At 42.7% G+C, this 15,389-nt stretch overlaps 1 protein-coding gene across 2 annotated transcripts; it reads right to left on the bottom strand.

Moving 5' to 3' along the window:
• Window positions 1-186: 186 nt before the first annotated feature.
• On the bottom strand, window positions 187-15,375 carry tmc6b (transmembrane channel-like 6b). Of its 2 annotated transcripts, none has more exons than XM_020596131.1 (21): window positions 15,294-15,375; window positions 10,389-10,528; window positions 9,615-9,745; window positions 9,211-9,378; window positions 8,082-8,246; window positions 7,869-7,977; window positions 7,690-7,774; window positions 6,720-6,977; window positions 5,776-5,990; window positions 5,471-5,615; window positions 5,100-5,255; window positions 4,311-4,495; window positions 4,032-4,122; window positions 3,751-3,848; window positions 3,493-3,588; window positions 3,330-3,405; window positions 2,760-2,893; window positions 1,776-1,952; window positions 1,543-1,621; window positions 1,329-1,415; window positions 187-746 (listed from the first exon to the last, which is right to left on the bottom strand). In XM_020596131.1, the coding sequence occupies exons 2-21, from the start codon at window positions 10,442-10,444 to the stop codon at window positions 732-734; spliced, it is 2,526 nt and encodes an 841-aa protein (XP_020451787.1). In that variant the 5' UTR covers window positions 10,445-10,528; window positions 15,294-15,375; the 3' UTR covers window positions 187-731. The 2 variants fall into 2 exon arrangements, with proteins under 2 accessions (XP_020451787.1, XP_020451788.1); XM_020596132.1 differs by lacking the exon at window positions 15,294-15,375 and adding an exon at window positions 14,926-15,193.
• Between the last annotated feature and the right edge of the window lie 14 nt (window positions 15,376-15,389).

Here is a 15,389-nt window from a genome sequence, read left to right as displayed (position 1 = left end):
GTTTTTCACAGTTGATATGAAAGTGCTTTTACTAGAGATGACTAAACTGAAGAAATAAATTCAGAGATGTATCTATCACACTGTCTGGCTGCTCAGGTAGCTTTCTGAGACTCAGACATAACAGAAAACACAGGTGTTCAGTTGCTTCCTCGCTTGTGCCGTCTGTTTTTTCTCCATTTTCTTGAGCAGTCATCCTGTCTATCAACACAGCCAGTGCCAGTGCTTAATTTGTAAATTATAAGGTCCCGGTATTTCTTGGTGATAGACCCAGCATGTCACTGTGAGGACAGGAGGTCCCTGGATGAAAAAGTTGCCTCTGTCACTGGTGCGTAGTTTCCACATAAAGATAGCAGCTTAGTTCTTTCATATGTAAATGAGGCGCCGGTCACAGTTGAGAGGTGCCAGATCTGGAACCGGCTTGTTCTGGCACAAATTAACCCCTGGCTAATGCCTAACAATTTCACTTTGACTTCCTACAGTTTCATCTATATACAATACTGTATAAAGCCGACAGCACGGTTTCACGCTGTTTGTTCCTCCTCTCTACAGCACTCCGGTTGTTAAAATCCAAGTCAAATTTAAGAACTACCAAATGTATACTGTAATACATTTGATTTTGCTTGTATTTACAGTTGTCCTTCGCCGTTCCAGTTATATCCCCAGGTTTTTCCAGCCCTCTGTGCTCAGAGAATTGAGGAAGCTTGTCTACTGGAGACAGAAGGTTTGGGATCTCAGCAACTCGAGTCCTACAGGAGGAAATAAAAGTTAGAGGAATCCAGGATGAACAGATTATAATAACATCAGACAAAAACAGCTACCATAAAGCACCAGAATGTCAAACCTGCAAAAACTGGGCAATGTATGGGCAGCACAAACAAACAGCAAAATACCACACTGACACAGCATCATCTTTTAAGTTGATACAGCAAATTTGCTAGCAAACAGCTACTTATTTACACATCCAGTAGTTTCTGGCCATGTGATGAATTCACTCTCTTTTAGCTGCTACATGCTCCACTGTGTTCACCAGGTTGTTGCTAACCGTGCCTGTCTGCTGTTTGGTGTTGAGCAGGTAGTGTACAGACAGTATTTAGACCTGTCTCTGAAAAGAGCCTGGATAAAAACACTAAGAGAAGAGAGAACGTTGTGCGCTGACAGCTGAACAATGCAATGCAACTTATTATAAAACCAAAGGAAGGTGCAGATTTAGGGGATAATTCTCTGTAGGTTCATTACTACAAGTGACTCGCTTCACAGTGTCCCATTATTTCCACATTGTTATTGAATTTGTTAGAATAAAAATAATTATAGCAGCTTTATAGACTGACCTGACTTTTAACTCTTCGAGTATGGGTTCGGTTTTGCTCATGGATGAACTGCAGGCGAGTGATCAGAAACTTCTTGTCCTCTCCCTCCTGAGCAGAATGAAGAGAGAGGCAAAATATATTTGTACTTGAGAAACATTTCAGTCTGTTTTACAAGTATCTTTGTAATTAGACCAACTGCGAAACAGAGCTGTAAATGACATAGGTGATGCCTCACATTTTCTATGTGCTCCTGTAATAAATTGATAATCTTCCTTTGACCGTCCACCACCTGACTGTGGAAGTAGATGACTATCCTGATGGGAAAAAAAAGACAGAATGGATCTGATCAATACAACCAGCAGTTGAGTCACTGATCCAAATAATATTGCTGTTAATAATGCAGTCTGACAAATGTATAAAGCACACTGATGCAGGATCACCCTGTTGCAGCTGTGTCTGTGTACTCACAGAAAGATGCCTGCTCCCACGAACAGGAACAAAGGGTTTTCCACCAGGTAAGCATGAGCCATGGCCAGCGCAGACAGGTTGGGATTATCTTTTTGTAGTTCTTCCACCCAGCGTTTCCCCGCCTGGAACATGGTTTTGAGCTCGCGGAATGGGCCGCACGAGGTAGAGGGCGTGATGCTGAGGACAGAAGACAGATGTTGTATAACAGGACACCTCAAACATGCAGTTGTTCGGTACACCAGCTTAACCACTGTCCTAATTCAGTGTCAAGGTACTGTATATTAAACTGCAGGTGTCCACGGCACCTCTGTGTTAGCAAATAATTCTCACTGATGAAAACTATCTGGCTACAAACAAGCCTTAAAAATGAGTAATAATCCTATAGCCCACCTTTTTGTCTGTGGTAATGGTCCACGGTGCGAGTGTGTTAACACAGCTCACTGTCTTATTAACACGCTGTGTTAATAAGAAGCTTTACTACTTAGGGTTAAATACCTGCTCATACAGTGCTATTATGGGGGTTAAAAAGCTGGTCCCCAGTCTTAAAAGACAAATGACAGTTATGTTGAGAGGGTGTGTTTTCTCAATACAATCTAGAAAGACCGGTTTGAGTAACAGATCATTGAGCCTGAAGGCTCATCAGATGCCTCAACACTGCACCGCAGTTCATAATGCAAAGAGGTGTGGTCCTACAACCCTGGAAGGTTGAGAATCATTTTATGCTTTTGTCACAGTGACTGTGATATAAACAGCAGAAGCACAGAGTTAACACTGTAAAATAATTTACCAGATTTGCTGTTTGGTTGGTCAGTGCATCAAGATGTTGGATTAGATCGTACTGCACTGTGACAAAATTGAAGCCCACACCCCGTAATGTAACAACGGGGTATAGTGGTTACATTAAAGGACAGGGTAAGTCCACAAGGAATTAATAAATCAGTGCAATATTCAAAGTGACAAAAAGTAGTTTGTGTGCGCGAGTACCTCCACATGGTGTAAGTGACACACACGGAGGCACCAAGGAAAGAGGGGAAGCAGAGCAGAGTGATGAAGATGGTGGTCATCTGGCTGACTCTGTACGGCTTCCTGGGAGCCTGACAGTTCATCATGACACTGCTCTGTGTGGGGAAAAGCACGGGCCGAGGTCAGAGGTCAATGCTTCATCAGATACTGAGGCCACTGTATACAACTATATCCAAGGTCAAGACAGAAAGTCAATTGGCAACAGAAGATTGCATTTGGCAGACATGGAGAGAGATTTAGCAACTGTTACATAAAAAGGTAATATACTATTCAACCAAGATACACATACTACACAGTGTATACAAGACACACTGTACGGTGACATTCAATTTACAGCCAGTCTGTAAGGCAGCCTGTTTGTTTGTGAAGGAACGCCACTCCAGACGATCATTTCATCGCAACATTAAAACCAGACCAGAGGAAAGTAGAGGACTGACTGTTATAAAGTGAACTGACCAAACATTTTTTGGCCTTTCTCCAGTTTAAACTTTTGTTTTGTGCATTTCAACTTAAATGTTTCCTATAAAGTACCTTCTTAATGTAGAAGAGCAGAAAGAGTTTGAGGATCTGCACTGCAGGCAGGAGAGGAGTGAAGAGAACCCCCAACCTGAAAAACAGTTTATTGTCATCACCCACAAAGAACATGACTGGTCTCAGTACGACTGCATGGACATCTCAACACTAAGTTTTGTACCAGGCCAATGTTTGTCCATAGATGAGTTCGAGCACATTCCTGGCAATGTCAAACACTGGTTTCCTCCTCCTCTTCAGCACCTTTTCAGAAAATAACCTGCAAATAACAGGAGAAATGAGATGTTTAACACAAAAAAGGAAGTGAAAGAAATGAACAGAGAACAACAGCTGCAGTGAAGTTAAGTGTGAGGTTCATAGCCCCATTGTTGTTAGTGTCAATACATTTTAGAATTGAAAGAAAACAAGATAAATGACCCACCTCCAAAGAAACTCTCCAAACAAGGTGTCCAGTAGAATGAAGATGAAGTCCATCAGTAGGAAGCGATAAAGCTCCTGGCCGACAAAAGTCTCCCAGCACTGAAGGCAGGATTGTCAAAACAGAGCACAGTGTCAGCCAGTGAAAGAGTAACACACCAAGCAACATAAATTCACACAATCAAGAACAAAAACACAGACACGTGTTTCCTCAACACAGCTGTGAGGAAACGTGTCTGCTCTGATGGTGTGAAAATCAAAAACACGTCTCATCATTAATATTACCGTCAGGCCGATACTTTCAGGGTCAGCAGCCACCCGACCCAGCCAGTGGTAACAGAGCACGGCAAGCACGCTCACTTTCAACATCAGGTTCCTAGAAGACAGACAGAAAACATGTAAACAACAAAATCAGCCCTGCACCTCCTTAAACTCAAAGATGAAGTCGGCGCTTGGAGCACGCAGTTCCCCGCAGAAAACATGTAAACAACAAAATCAGCTCTGCACCTCCTTAAACTCAAAGATGCAGTCGGCGCTTGGCTCACGCAGTTCCCAACCTCATACCTGCTGATGGAAACATATGTGGGTACAGAAGGTGAATCATAGTCCTCCATCCAGGCTGCAAGGTTGAACAGGCCGGGCAGCAGCAGGTTGATGAGCGACACCAGCACAGGCACAGCCAGTAGGCTGGCCTCATTCAGCAGAGGGTTCTTGGCTGCGAGATCAGCCCGAGAGCTTTGCTGGAGGTTCTGTGGGGACACAGTGAGAGCCGAAAACAGATCAGCTGGGTGCAGCTCAGTTTGCAACTAGATAATGTGCTGCAGGTTGTTGTGTCATCTCCCAGCTGTCACAAATTACTTTTTAAAACTATATGTATTTTTACAGATTTGTTTGCTCTAATTCTTTTCACTGCTGCATTGCTCTGAGCCACCGTGTGTTGTTTTAACTGCTACACTAGGAGTCACTACCAGCAGTTCCTTTTAACAATTTACCCACAGCAGCACTGACAAGTCTCTCTGAATTACTCAGATACCAAAGAAAAGCCTGCAGATGTGATGATTCTCAGGCAACTTCTGAGCTCACAAGTGTCTTTTTTCTATGATTTCTCAGGGGGTTTATGGACATCTACTTGAGATGGAGACTGGGGACAGTAAGACCTCTGGAATATACAGACGTAAAACAGAAAGCAAAAAAACCCAGTGTCTGACAGAATATATGGTGGCCAGCAGGGGAACAGGAATAAAGACCATATAACAAAGGACGACAAACAAGCCTGTAGTTAGAGTGTCCACAATAAAAAAAGCTGATCCTTATTAAATGCCGACTTTGGACTCTGATGTCATCCTGCCTCACCTGGTGCATGTATTCAGAGAAGCGGCAAACGCCAAACACACAGGCAGCGGTGTTTGCTATGCAGATGGCCCATGCCAGGCCGTGGACCATCAGTCTCCCCAGCTTCTGACACGTGGTGTTCTGGACACTTTTATAACTGACCTCTGCCAACAGCTCCTGGAAAGGGAGGAGAGAGAGGAGAGAGAAGTAACAACATGAAGGTGAAGAAGGGTCATATACATGGCAAGATGAGGAACATTGTGAGGGAGAGACAAATAAAATAAAATGGAAGAAGAACACAGTAGATCATCACATTCCTCTCTGGCAATTATGTGACAAAAGAAAACAAAGACAGGGAGGTTGTGTCTGTATGTGTGTGTATTTACATGTACCTTGAGCTGGATGAAGATATTCTCAGACATGAGTTTAACAGAGGTTTTCTTGATAACCTTGAAGTCCCAGGAGCAGAAGACCTTCATGGCCAGGATACTGTGAGATTTGTCAATTGTAAAGCTCTGACCAAACGACTTTGACATGCTGTTGGGAGATCACATATAAATGCGTATCATAACGTATAGAAGATTGTTGGAATGAAGCAACTCTGAGGTAGATTTTTTTTATATAAATACTAAACATTATATTGATATATTGGTGTTTAGGGGTGCACTTTCAGCTTTTCTCAAAAATACTTGTGTACCTGTACACGAGGATGATGCATGTGATGAAGAAGGCCACTCCTATGGTGAAGAAGTATGCCAGTGGCATCTTGTAAGAGAGATGCCCCAGCACACAGTCGAGCCTGGTTCCGTTGGACACAGACATATTTGGCTCTCCACCATTGTCCCTGCAGCTCCTGTGCAGTGTGTAATTACAGTAGTATCCATAGTACATTACAGTGTCTGAGAAATAGCCCTGAGACAAAAAGGAGATGGAGACAGATGTTTAATTTTTAGTTCTAACTTTCTATAATACATTATTAACAAAGCGTTAGCGGTAAATAAGAAAAACCATCATTGTGGCCAGCTCACAAAAAGATACATTTGCATCACAGATACTGTAACTTTATTATATTTGGTTTGGTGTCAGTGTTTACAAATTGAATACGATTATTTACCTTTATGACTTAAAGATTTGGACTTTGTATAATAAAACCACAAAGAGAAGTTTAACTCACTGGTTAAAAACTCTTAAGCTACATTTACTATTCTATACCTTTCTCCTCAAAGAAAAATCCTAAATCAATTATACACAAAGATTTTTGCTTGAAAAGTTGCTCAACACAAGACGTACACTTGTTTAAGTTGCATTTTGAACCACGATTACAAATCATGCTTGTACATATTAAAACTTATGGTGAACACGGTTAAAAGTGAAGGTGTGAGCAGAGTTGGGCGCTATGACGTCTTCTCTGCGCATAAATCATTCTGCTCAGTGAAGGTCAAATATCCAAGGGGGCCAGTAAAAGGCAGAGAGGCTGCAGGGGAACTTTAATCTCAGCAGCTTAAAGTAGGCTTTTGTTACACCACATCGATCTAAATCTTCTGATGACACATCCAGGATGTGGTGATGGTTTTCTAAAAACTGAGGCCTCACAGTGTGTGAGAGATGCTACAATAACAGCTCACCAGACACACAGCTTACCGCTCCAGTGAGGAGCTCCAGTCCAGAGAAGCGGCGTCGCCCATCAAGCAGCAGCGGAGGGTGCACTGCCTGAGGCAGCACCAAGAACACACCCGTCACCAGGAACAGGAGGAGGTTGAAAAACAGAAGGGTCTTAAGGAACAGGAAGTATGAGAGGACTGCAGTGCCGAAACGCCCACTCACTCTCTTGAGCGCAACTTGCCACAGCTGGAGCGAGTGTAGGAAGGACAGCCAGCTATACCAGCTGTGTCTCAAAGCCTGGGAGGAAACAGCATGGGATAACAGGGAGAAAGAAAAATCACTGTAATCTCACAAATAACCACTCATTTTCATAATGCATTATACATTACCACTAAGTACCTCTGTGGTTTACTCACAATGTAGCAACAGATGTCCCAGCAAAGTGTACACACGTGTCTGTGATCCTGATATCCATGACTCACAGTCTTGTTTGGGCAACACAGTGGATACACTGACTAACGACATCTCTAGGAAATACGCACTGATACACATTTGCAGCTGTAGGAAAGGATGTGTTGTGTTGTTTTGTGTGTGTGTGTGTGTCAGTGCATTATTGTGTCCCATTCATCATTTGAGCAAACTGATATTAATTCCTGTGTATTTAAGGACTCATAGGACACCTGAAGTATACATTTAATCAACAGTGTCTTAAATTGGAATAGTTATGATGTCACAAATTACATTGGTGAATCATGGAATTAGCCACATATTTCCTGTATTACATCTTTTTTCAGTCACAAACAAAGGAGTGGAAAAGAGAAGAAGACAAGATGAAGAATGATTTTAAACACTGAGGTGTGGACTGTGCACAGGGGCTAAACTCTACTTAACTTCCTGTCTGCTTCACAGAGATACAAACTGGTACAGTATCTAGACACCCTGTCAGAGTGAGAAAATAGTACAAGGAGGAGAGGTCAGACAGAGGTTTCTGGTTGTGTAAGCCACTCACAATTATTATGTAATACTTGAGCTGACTGCAACAGGGGATCCGTCTGCCTGAATGTGAGTGTCTCTCCTTTTGTAATGCTAACCTCCTGTAGACAGAGAGACAACATGGGAAATTCAGACTGATACATAAAAAACACAATTAATCTGAATAGGAGGCACGAGAACAACGACCACATGTACCTGAGTTCACTCTTCTCAGCCACACTGAGAGGCATCGCTCTGAGCATCCGGACCCTGTCGCTCACCGAGAGGTTCTGCAGGTTATTCACCAAACGGTCCCTTTTACTCACTGTAACACACAGAGTGACAGGTTAAGTAATATTAAAACGTGTTAAACATATTAGTTTGTATTCGAGTGTTTACGTTGTCTAATGAGCGTGAGTGTCTCCCCACCCTCTACGCCTTCTGCGTCTGTGATGTCTGCCTCTATGCCGTAGCCTCGTATGCTCGGCCTGGCAGAGCGAGAGAAGTCTCGGATGGAGGGTCTGCTCTGCCTGCGTCGCCGAAGTTGCATCGTTCTGTTGTAGTACTGAGAGATGATGGCTCCTCTGCTGCGGCCTGTAGAGCAGGAGGATCAGATTGCAGAATGCAAACATGACTTCAGGATTTGCTATCTTTATCTCTTCTTTCTGTAGTATTAAATTAAATAATCTGCATCAGCACTAAAGTGGGAGGGGACAGCTGCAACAAAGGCACTCGGCTGGAGTCAAACCAATGTCACTGTCCTGATTACATATATCTTGTGGTACAGCTAAAGGCATCTGACAAAAGCTATCAGGCCATCTTCACCAACAAGATGAAGCACCCGACATGCTGCAAATGCTGACAGCAAGGTGACAAATGCTTACTCATGAAACTCACTTCAACTGGAACTGCATGTCACAAATGCAACCAGGGTAAATGTTAAGCTTCCACTGAGGCCATCCATGCTAACACTGTAACTCACAGTGATGGTTAAGTATGGTGCTATCAAGCATGTTCAACTACAGCAGCTGCCTCTGCACATGCACCATTTCTTATGAAACCTAACATGTCCAATACATACACTTCTCAGCAGCTGTTATAAACAGCCTCCTTCTCAACTACAATACATTTTTCACTGGGCTTTGAATAGGTCTCAGAACACAATGGGTGGTTAGGTTTTCTCAACCTGTCGAGGAAACTCTTCCGTCGTACAGCACACCTGCTGTACCCTACAACATCAGGCGGTGATGTTCCTGCAGAACCAAAAGGTTAGCTGAAAGGAATATTAGATCTACAAACTAACGGGATTTTTTTCTTAATTAGAAACTTTCAGCGTTGTAGTATGGAATACCAGAACAGTCTAAATTCCCATTTTCTCAGGTGGTTCTAAGTGTCACTAAATATCCTCCCATCTGTAAAAACTCACTGAAACAAACAAGCCCTGACAAAAGGGTTTGTCACTCATATGCTCAACAAATGAACAATAACAATACTCTACATGTATCTCATTGTATGCGTCGTCCTCTCTCTGCATCAGTGAATTGTATGTGGCACTCACCGATGGTGCGACTGGGCATGGAGGACAAGACCTTCAAGGTGTCCGAGGACCACTGTTCACCCATGAGGGTGTCTGTCTGTCTTTCATCGTCCTCCCACTCCTCATTCCTTTGATGCTTCCTCCTGTCCCTGTCGTCATGTCTACGCCTGGACAGACGGACCACATTGTCTGTGGGATTTTAAAGAAATTAAACATTAGAACATTTTTACCTTAATAGTTTTGATATTAGAATATGCTGTTTCACTCAACAGCTCATTGTTTTGTAGTTCTAAACACTAGAAAAGGACATTTAAGCCATAACACAATAATATCATAAACCCCTCTCCCAGGACACATTTCTATTCACATGACACCAAACTCCAGACACGCACACATGCATCTGTGTGCTTTCAAACACAACATACCCTGGCCCTCCTCATCCAGATCTCTCTGTAGTTGCTGCAGCTCGAAGGCATCAGATAGTCCTTCGTTATCGCTCTGCTCTGCTATTAGCTGACTGAACGAGTCATGGACAGTGTCCTCGTTCACTGGGCTTCTGACAGAGGGATACACGGATATAAGAACAGAAACAAACACAGAAAAGAGGACAAGACAGGCCAGGTTAGATTCTGAACCGGTACTGCCTTCTGTGTGACCATTTTCCTGCATTATGAGTACTTCAAATCAAAGCCAATTAAAATAGCTGTTTTATCTCAAAGCAAGAAGGAAAAAAAAAACACAGTTCAGTTCCCTTTGACTTAGAACTTGAACTAAGATAGCACAGGAAGAGTACCACACTGAAGGACCTGTGCTGTTTTTAAACGGAAACATTCCCTCAGGAGGGGACAAAGGGTATGCAAACACACACACGCATGTTCAACCAAACATTTTACAAACAAACACAAGTTGTGTCTGTTAAGCCAATGGAGGTCGTAATTCACATGGTGCAAAAGAAAGGAAAAAACATACAAGAACGCCCTGACACACTGTGCAACTCTGATATGCCTTTCTGTTTAGTGTCAAACAAGACGTCAAACAGCACCACTGATCCTTGTTCTCCGCTCACTCTCTGTTTGTGTTGCACAGGGCTACTGTATTAAGCTGACAGCTTGAAACAGCAAACTACATGGGAAAACTGAGAAGTAAAAGAAGTAAAAGAAGAGGAACATGAAGCGACAGAGAACTACTTTGACACTTACTCCAGTCCGGCTTCCAAGAGAGGGTGGTTCAGGTCAAAGGTATGATTTAGAGCCATTCTTCTTCTCCCCCCGACAGAGGGATCACACCCTCACCTGCTCAGGCTTGCACTCCACTCCCACCATGCCGTTTATTCCTATACCTGAGAGGAGGGAGGAGGAGAAACAGAGGGAGAGGCGGGTTGGTGAGTAGGTCGGAGATAAAGTTGGGCGAAACAAAAAAGGTCCTTGGAATTTGAACACTAGTCATGTTACTGCTTGTCATGCACACTCTGTAACTGCATTCTGAGGAAATAAACCTCAAGCGCTGTATACACGACAGATGACTATCGCGCTTCCAGTCTGAGGTTCATTTATGCTTTGCATTAACATGTGATGTCTATCTGGACAACAACAAAAACATGTATGTGTAAAGACACACTACAGCAGGTGAACAACTTCAAATATCACTCTGAATCCATTTGAACAACTTCAAATATCACTCTGAATCATGTGTGCATGCTGTGGGTGTTCGGCACCCTTCTACGTTCAACATGAGGCAACAGTAGGTCATGAAGCTGATCGGTCATGAGGAATTACGTCATGTTGTCCAGACTCATGAAAGCTCCATTGTGACCCGGTTGTGATGAGAGTGAGCTGGCACAGTGTCGCCAGTGGAATTTAAATTCATGAGCAAAGACAAAATAATGAATTGTCAGAGCTGACAGTCAGAGTGTGTCATACTGGTGATTTAAAGGAACAATGCTAGTTCCTGTGCATTGTGTTTCTTTCCATTTTATAAAGCCTTCACATCTACTACCCTCAGTTATGTGCAGCAACTTTCACCAAAGACCCAGCGAGCACATGTCCTGCTGTTTTAAAACATAATCATAGGAGTCGTAAAACAAAACATCAATGGAGTATTGCAGATTCAAGGAAACTGAATCCAGACATCCATTAGTGACCAACAAAACCTCTGCCAGATTTATCCTACACTGATACAGCAGGGCAGCTGTGGATAGATAAAGCAGAACATCTATAAATTCTGCTCTTTGGACATCATCATTTGATCCGAAAATACATCCATACAGACTGCTGTCAGGAGATACTCAATTATTTGTAGAGACAATAAATGACAGTATTAATTATGACCCAGCGGCCCTATTTGAAAGGATGCTGAAACACGCGTTTAGCCTAATGTATCTCAGTTGCTGGACGTCTAAGTGATCAAGTAGCAGCCTCTCTCACTTAAGCTGGATAACAGGTCTAATGACACAACATGCTGTCATTTCTGTAAGTACTATATAAAAAACAACTTAGGTTAAACTAAACACGATATCCACTTCCTGTTTGCATGCACCCACAACAGAAACAGTAGTTCCATGTGACTCATAGGATTGAAATCATCTCTTAAATTTGTTAATAATTGGAATCACAAACACAAATGTTGGCCTTTCAGCCATATAGACTGTACCTACCATGGTGAGGATTTAACACTTTGTAGTACAAAAGGGTAGCTACTTGACCGTACTGGTACCCAATATGTTAGCTAAACTAGGCTAAGCTTAAGAATTTCTCCAATTCTGGGTATGTCTAAAAAAAAAAAATCCCCTTAAACCCATATGTTGCTTAACCACCACCACAGGAACAGTTACACAGTAAGAGGCTCCTCTACCAGTTATATACAGTCTCCACTCATACCCACTGCTCGAGGTGTAACTGTGTAAAAGTGTACAAAGTGTACAGGCAGAGTAACAGCACACAACGAGTGCATGTTTTAGTCATTACACATGCCGTCGTGTGTGAATGTTACATACAACAGAGACCAGACCTTTGTTTTCCTGCATGAATATATATGAGCAGCATACATAAAGCAGGGTACAGCTCTGAATACCAGCCAACACAATGAGCGGCTCCAAAACGTCATTCTACCATCATCATTAGCCTTAATCTCTCTTTTGATCTTGTTCTTTTCAGGCCCTGATCAGACAATCTAATGCACACATCTGCTCATTCTTATTCTCTCTGCAACATATTTTTCCTCTTTGCCTGAGGTTTCCAGCATCATATTACAGTTTTCTGTCCATTTGCTTCTCCATATACTGCTTTTGCTTAATTTCTTTTTGCACAACTTTTATTACATCAGGGCACACGGCACATAGCTGGAGTCACCAGTCACTCTCTACATGAGAGCGAACGTTTAATTTGGCCATGGGTCTTATTTCAAGTGTGTGTGTGTTTGACCACTTATATTAAAGCAGTGCCCCGAGGCTGGACAGACAGAAGAGGATATCGTAGAGGTGGGGAAAGCACCCAACATGGCGTGACGGGGAGTCAGAGAGAATGATTAACCAGAGGAACATTGTGGGTGGGGTGTAAGAATGTTAGCACTCTGTAATAATTCTTTAGTACAGTGTTGTGAAAAAGTGTTTGCCCCCTTACTGATTTCTTATCTTTTTGCATGTTTGTCACACTGTAATGTTTCAGATCGTCAAACAAATTTATATATTAGTCAAAGATAACACAAGTAAACACATGCAGTTTTTAAATGAAGGTTTTTATTACTAAGGGAAAACAAAATCCAAAACTACATAGCCCTGTGTGAACAAGTGTTCGCCCCCTGTCAAAACTTAACTTAACTCAGTTATAAAGCCATTTCTAAAGCTTTGGGACTGCAGCGAACCACAGTGAGAGCCATTATCCACAAATGGCGAAAACATGGAACAGTGGAGAACCTTCCCAGGAGTGGCCGGCCGACCAAAATTACCCCCAGAGCGCAGCGACAACTCATCCAAGAGGTCACAAAAGACCCCACAACAACATCCAAAGAACTGCAGGCCTCACTTGCCTCAGTTAAGGTGAGTGTTCATGACTCCACCATAAGAAAGAGACTGGGCAAAAATGGTTTGCATGGCAGAGTTCCAAGACGAAAACCACTGCTGAGCAAAAAGAACATAAAGGCTCGTCTCAGTTTTGCCAGAAAACATCTTGATGATCCCCAAGACTTTTGGGATCATACTCTGTGGACAGACGAGACAAAAGTTGAACTTTTTGGAAGGTGTGTGTCCCATTATGTGTGGCGTAAAAGTAACAGCGCATTTCAGAAAAAGAACATCATACCAACAGTAAAATATGGTGGTGGTAGTGTGATGGTCTGGGGCTGTTTTGCTGCTTCAGGGCCTGGAAGACTTGCTGTGATAAATGGAACCATGAATTCTGCTGTGTACCAAAATATCCTGAAGGAGAATGTCCGGCCATCCGTTTGTGATCTCAAGCTGAAGCGAACTTGGGTTCTGCAGCAGGACAATGATCCAAAGCACATCAGCAAGTCCACTTCTGAATGGCTGAAGAAAAACAAAATGAAGACTTTGGAGTGGCCTAGTCAAAGTCCTGACCTGAATCCAATTGAGATGCTGTGGCATGACCTTAAAAAAGGCGGTTCATGCCCAAAAACCCTCTAATTTGGCTGACTTGGACTTACAACAATTCTGCCAAGATGAGTGGGCCAAAATTCCTCCACAGCGCTGTAAAAGACTCATGGCAAGTTATCGAAAACGCTTGATTGCAGTTGTTGCTGCTAAGGGTGGCCCAACCAGTTATTAGGTTTAGGGGGCAAACACTTATTCACACAGGGCTTTGTAGTTTTGGATTTTGTTTTCCCTTAATAAAAACCTTCATTTAAAAACTGCATGATGTGTTTACTTTATCTTTAACTAATATTTAAATTTGTTTGATCTGAAACATTAAAGTGTGACAAACATGCAAAAAGATAAGAAATCAGTAAGGGGTCAAACTCTCTTTCACCCCACTGTATCTAAGTCGGGTTGCTAGCTCATTAGAGAACACCAGTCTTTCAAAAAAAAAAAAGGAACTGAGGAGCATGAAAACGAATCAAGATAACATCACAATAAAGCTGCAAGACTGCACAGAAGAGCAGTATAATCTAGTCACAGAGAAATGACTGCCCAACATCACATAAATGAGTGGGAACTCCTCAGAAGGCAGCTTATCAGTAGATATGATGAAGCCAAGGCGTAAAAAGGAAAAGAGGGGTGTAAAAGGAATCTGTCAACCCTGACAGTCTTCAACAGCTGAAAGACAATCAGCCAGGGTCGGTGCTGAGAGAGAAAGAGAGAGAGAGAGGCACAAGGCCACAGTAAACATGGCAACAGACAGAAATGCATTTCACTGTCCTGATGGTTTGAGTTGGGCAGAGTGAGAATGGAAAGAGACAGCCAACCCACACAAGATCAGAAAGCCTGCGTCTTAGTACAGGAAAGCTTGGAAACTAAGAGTCGGGGGGGGGAGAAGTGAGACGTGAGAGGCAACGAATTAAATCAAAGTGAGATGACAAGAGAAACTGCAGATTCAACTAACTTTAAAGCCTGGCATGCAACTACATGGTTACTGGACTCCGAGGCCGTCTCTCCGCCTCCATTTAGAGAGAATGTCACTAATTACAGGTTCAGTGCTGCTTACATCACAGAAACTGGAAACTCTTATATGTAGCACAAATATTTATCTAGACGTTCTGACTAAATAGAAGAGTACAAACACAAACCCAGTCGCTGAAAAGTTCACAACCAAAGCTCATCCAGCCGAGATGGTGACTGTACGTGTGCAGAAGTCCCAGCTGAACAGGTTTACATCTCAGAGACACGGACAAACTGCTGGCGTTATAGTGTGTTCCTCTTCAAACACACACACACACACTCGTCGACTAGATTACACGTTACACGACTAACTATAGTAAATGGCGACTGGCTGCGGACATCATTCTGCCAGTGTTTCCTTAAGTTGATAAAAGTTTACATGTGAGGAGACAACAAATGCGATCTAAAAAACAAATAAACAAACCAAGAGCTACTTAGATAAGGTAGAACATCAGCTTTACAGCTGTACGAAGACTGTAAAAAGTTGTTCACTCACCTGGTCGGTAAGTTGACAAACTGTTGCCTCCCCGTTCGCCGTATGTCAGTCAAAACACAAGAGCGACAGGACAATGGGGAACAAACCACTGTCACA

This window comes from Monopterus albus, unplaced genomic scaffold (assembly GCF_001952655.1).
Source record: "Monopterus albus unplaced genomic scaffold, M_albus_1.0 scaffold29.1, whole genome shotgun sequence".
Lineage (NCBI taxonomy): Eukaryota > Metazoa > Chordata > Actinopteri > Synbranchiformes > Synbranchidae > Monopterus > Monopterus albus.
The sequence above is the reverse complement of the archived record's forward strand: the minus strand, read 5'-3'. Positions and strand labels throughout refer to the sequence as shown.

Bases quoted from the DNA above. Each gene is read 5' to 3' on its own strand.
- tmc6b (XM_020596131.1), bottom strand. From the start codon at position 10,444: ATGGCTCTAAATCATACCTTTGACCTGAACCACCCTCTCTTGGAAGCC. The intron at 5,991-6,719 runs GTAAGCTGTGTG...TTTTTGTCTCAG, and splicing joins TGGAGCTCCTCACTGGAGCG to GGCTATTTCTCAGACACTGT. The intron at 1,622-1,775 runs GTGAGTACACAG...TTTTCCCATCAG, and splicing joins GTGGGAGCAGGCATCTTTCT to GATAGTCATCTACTTCCACA.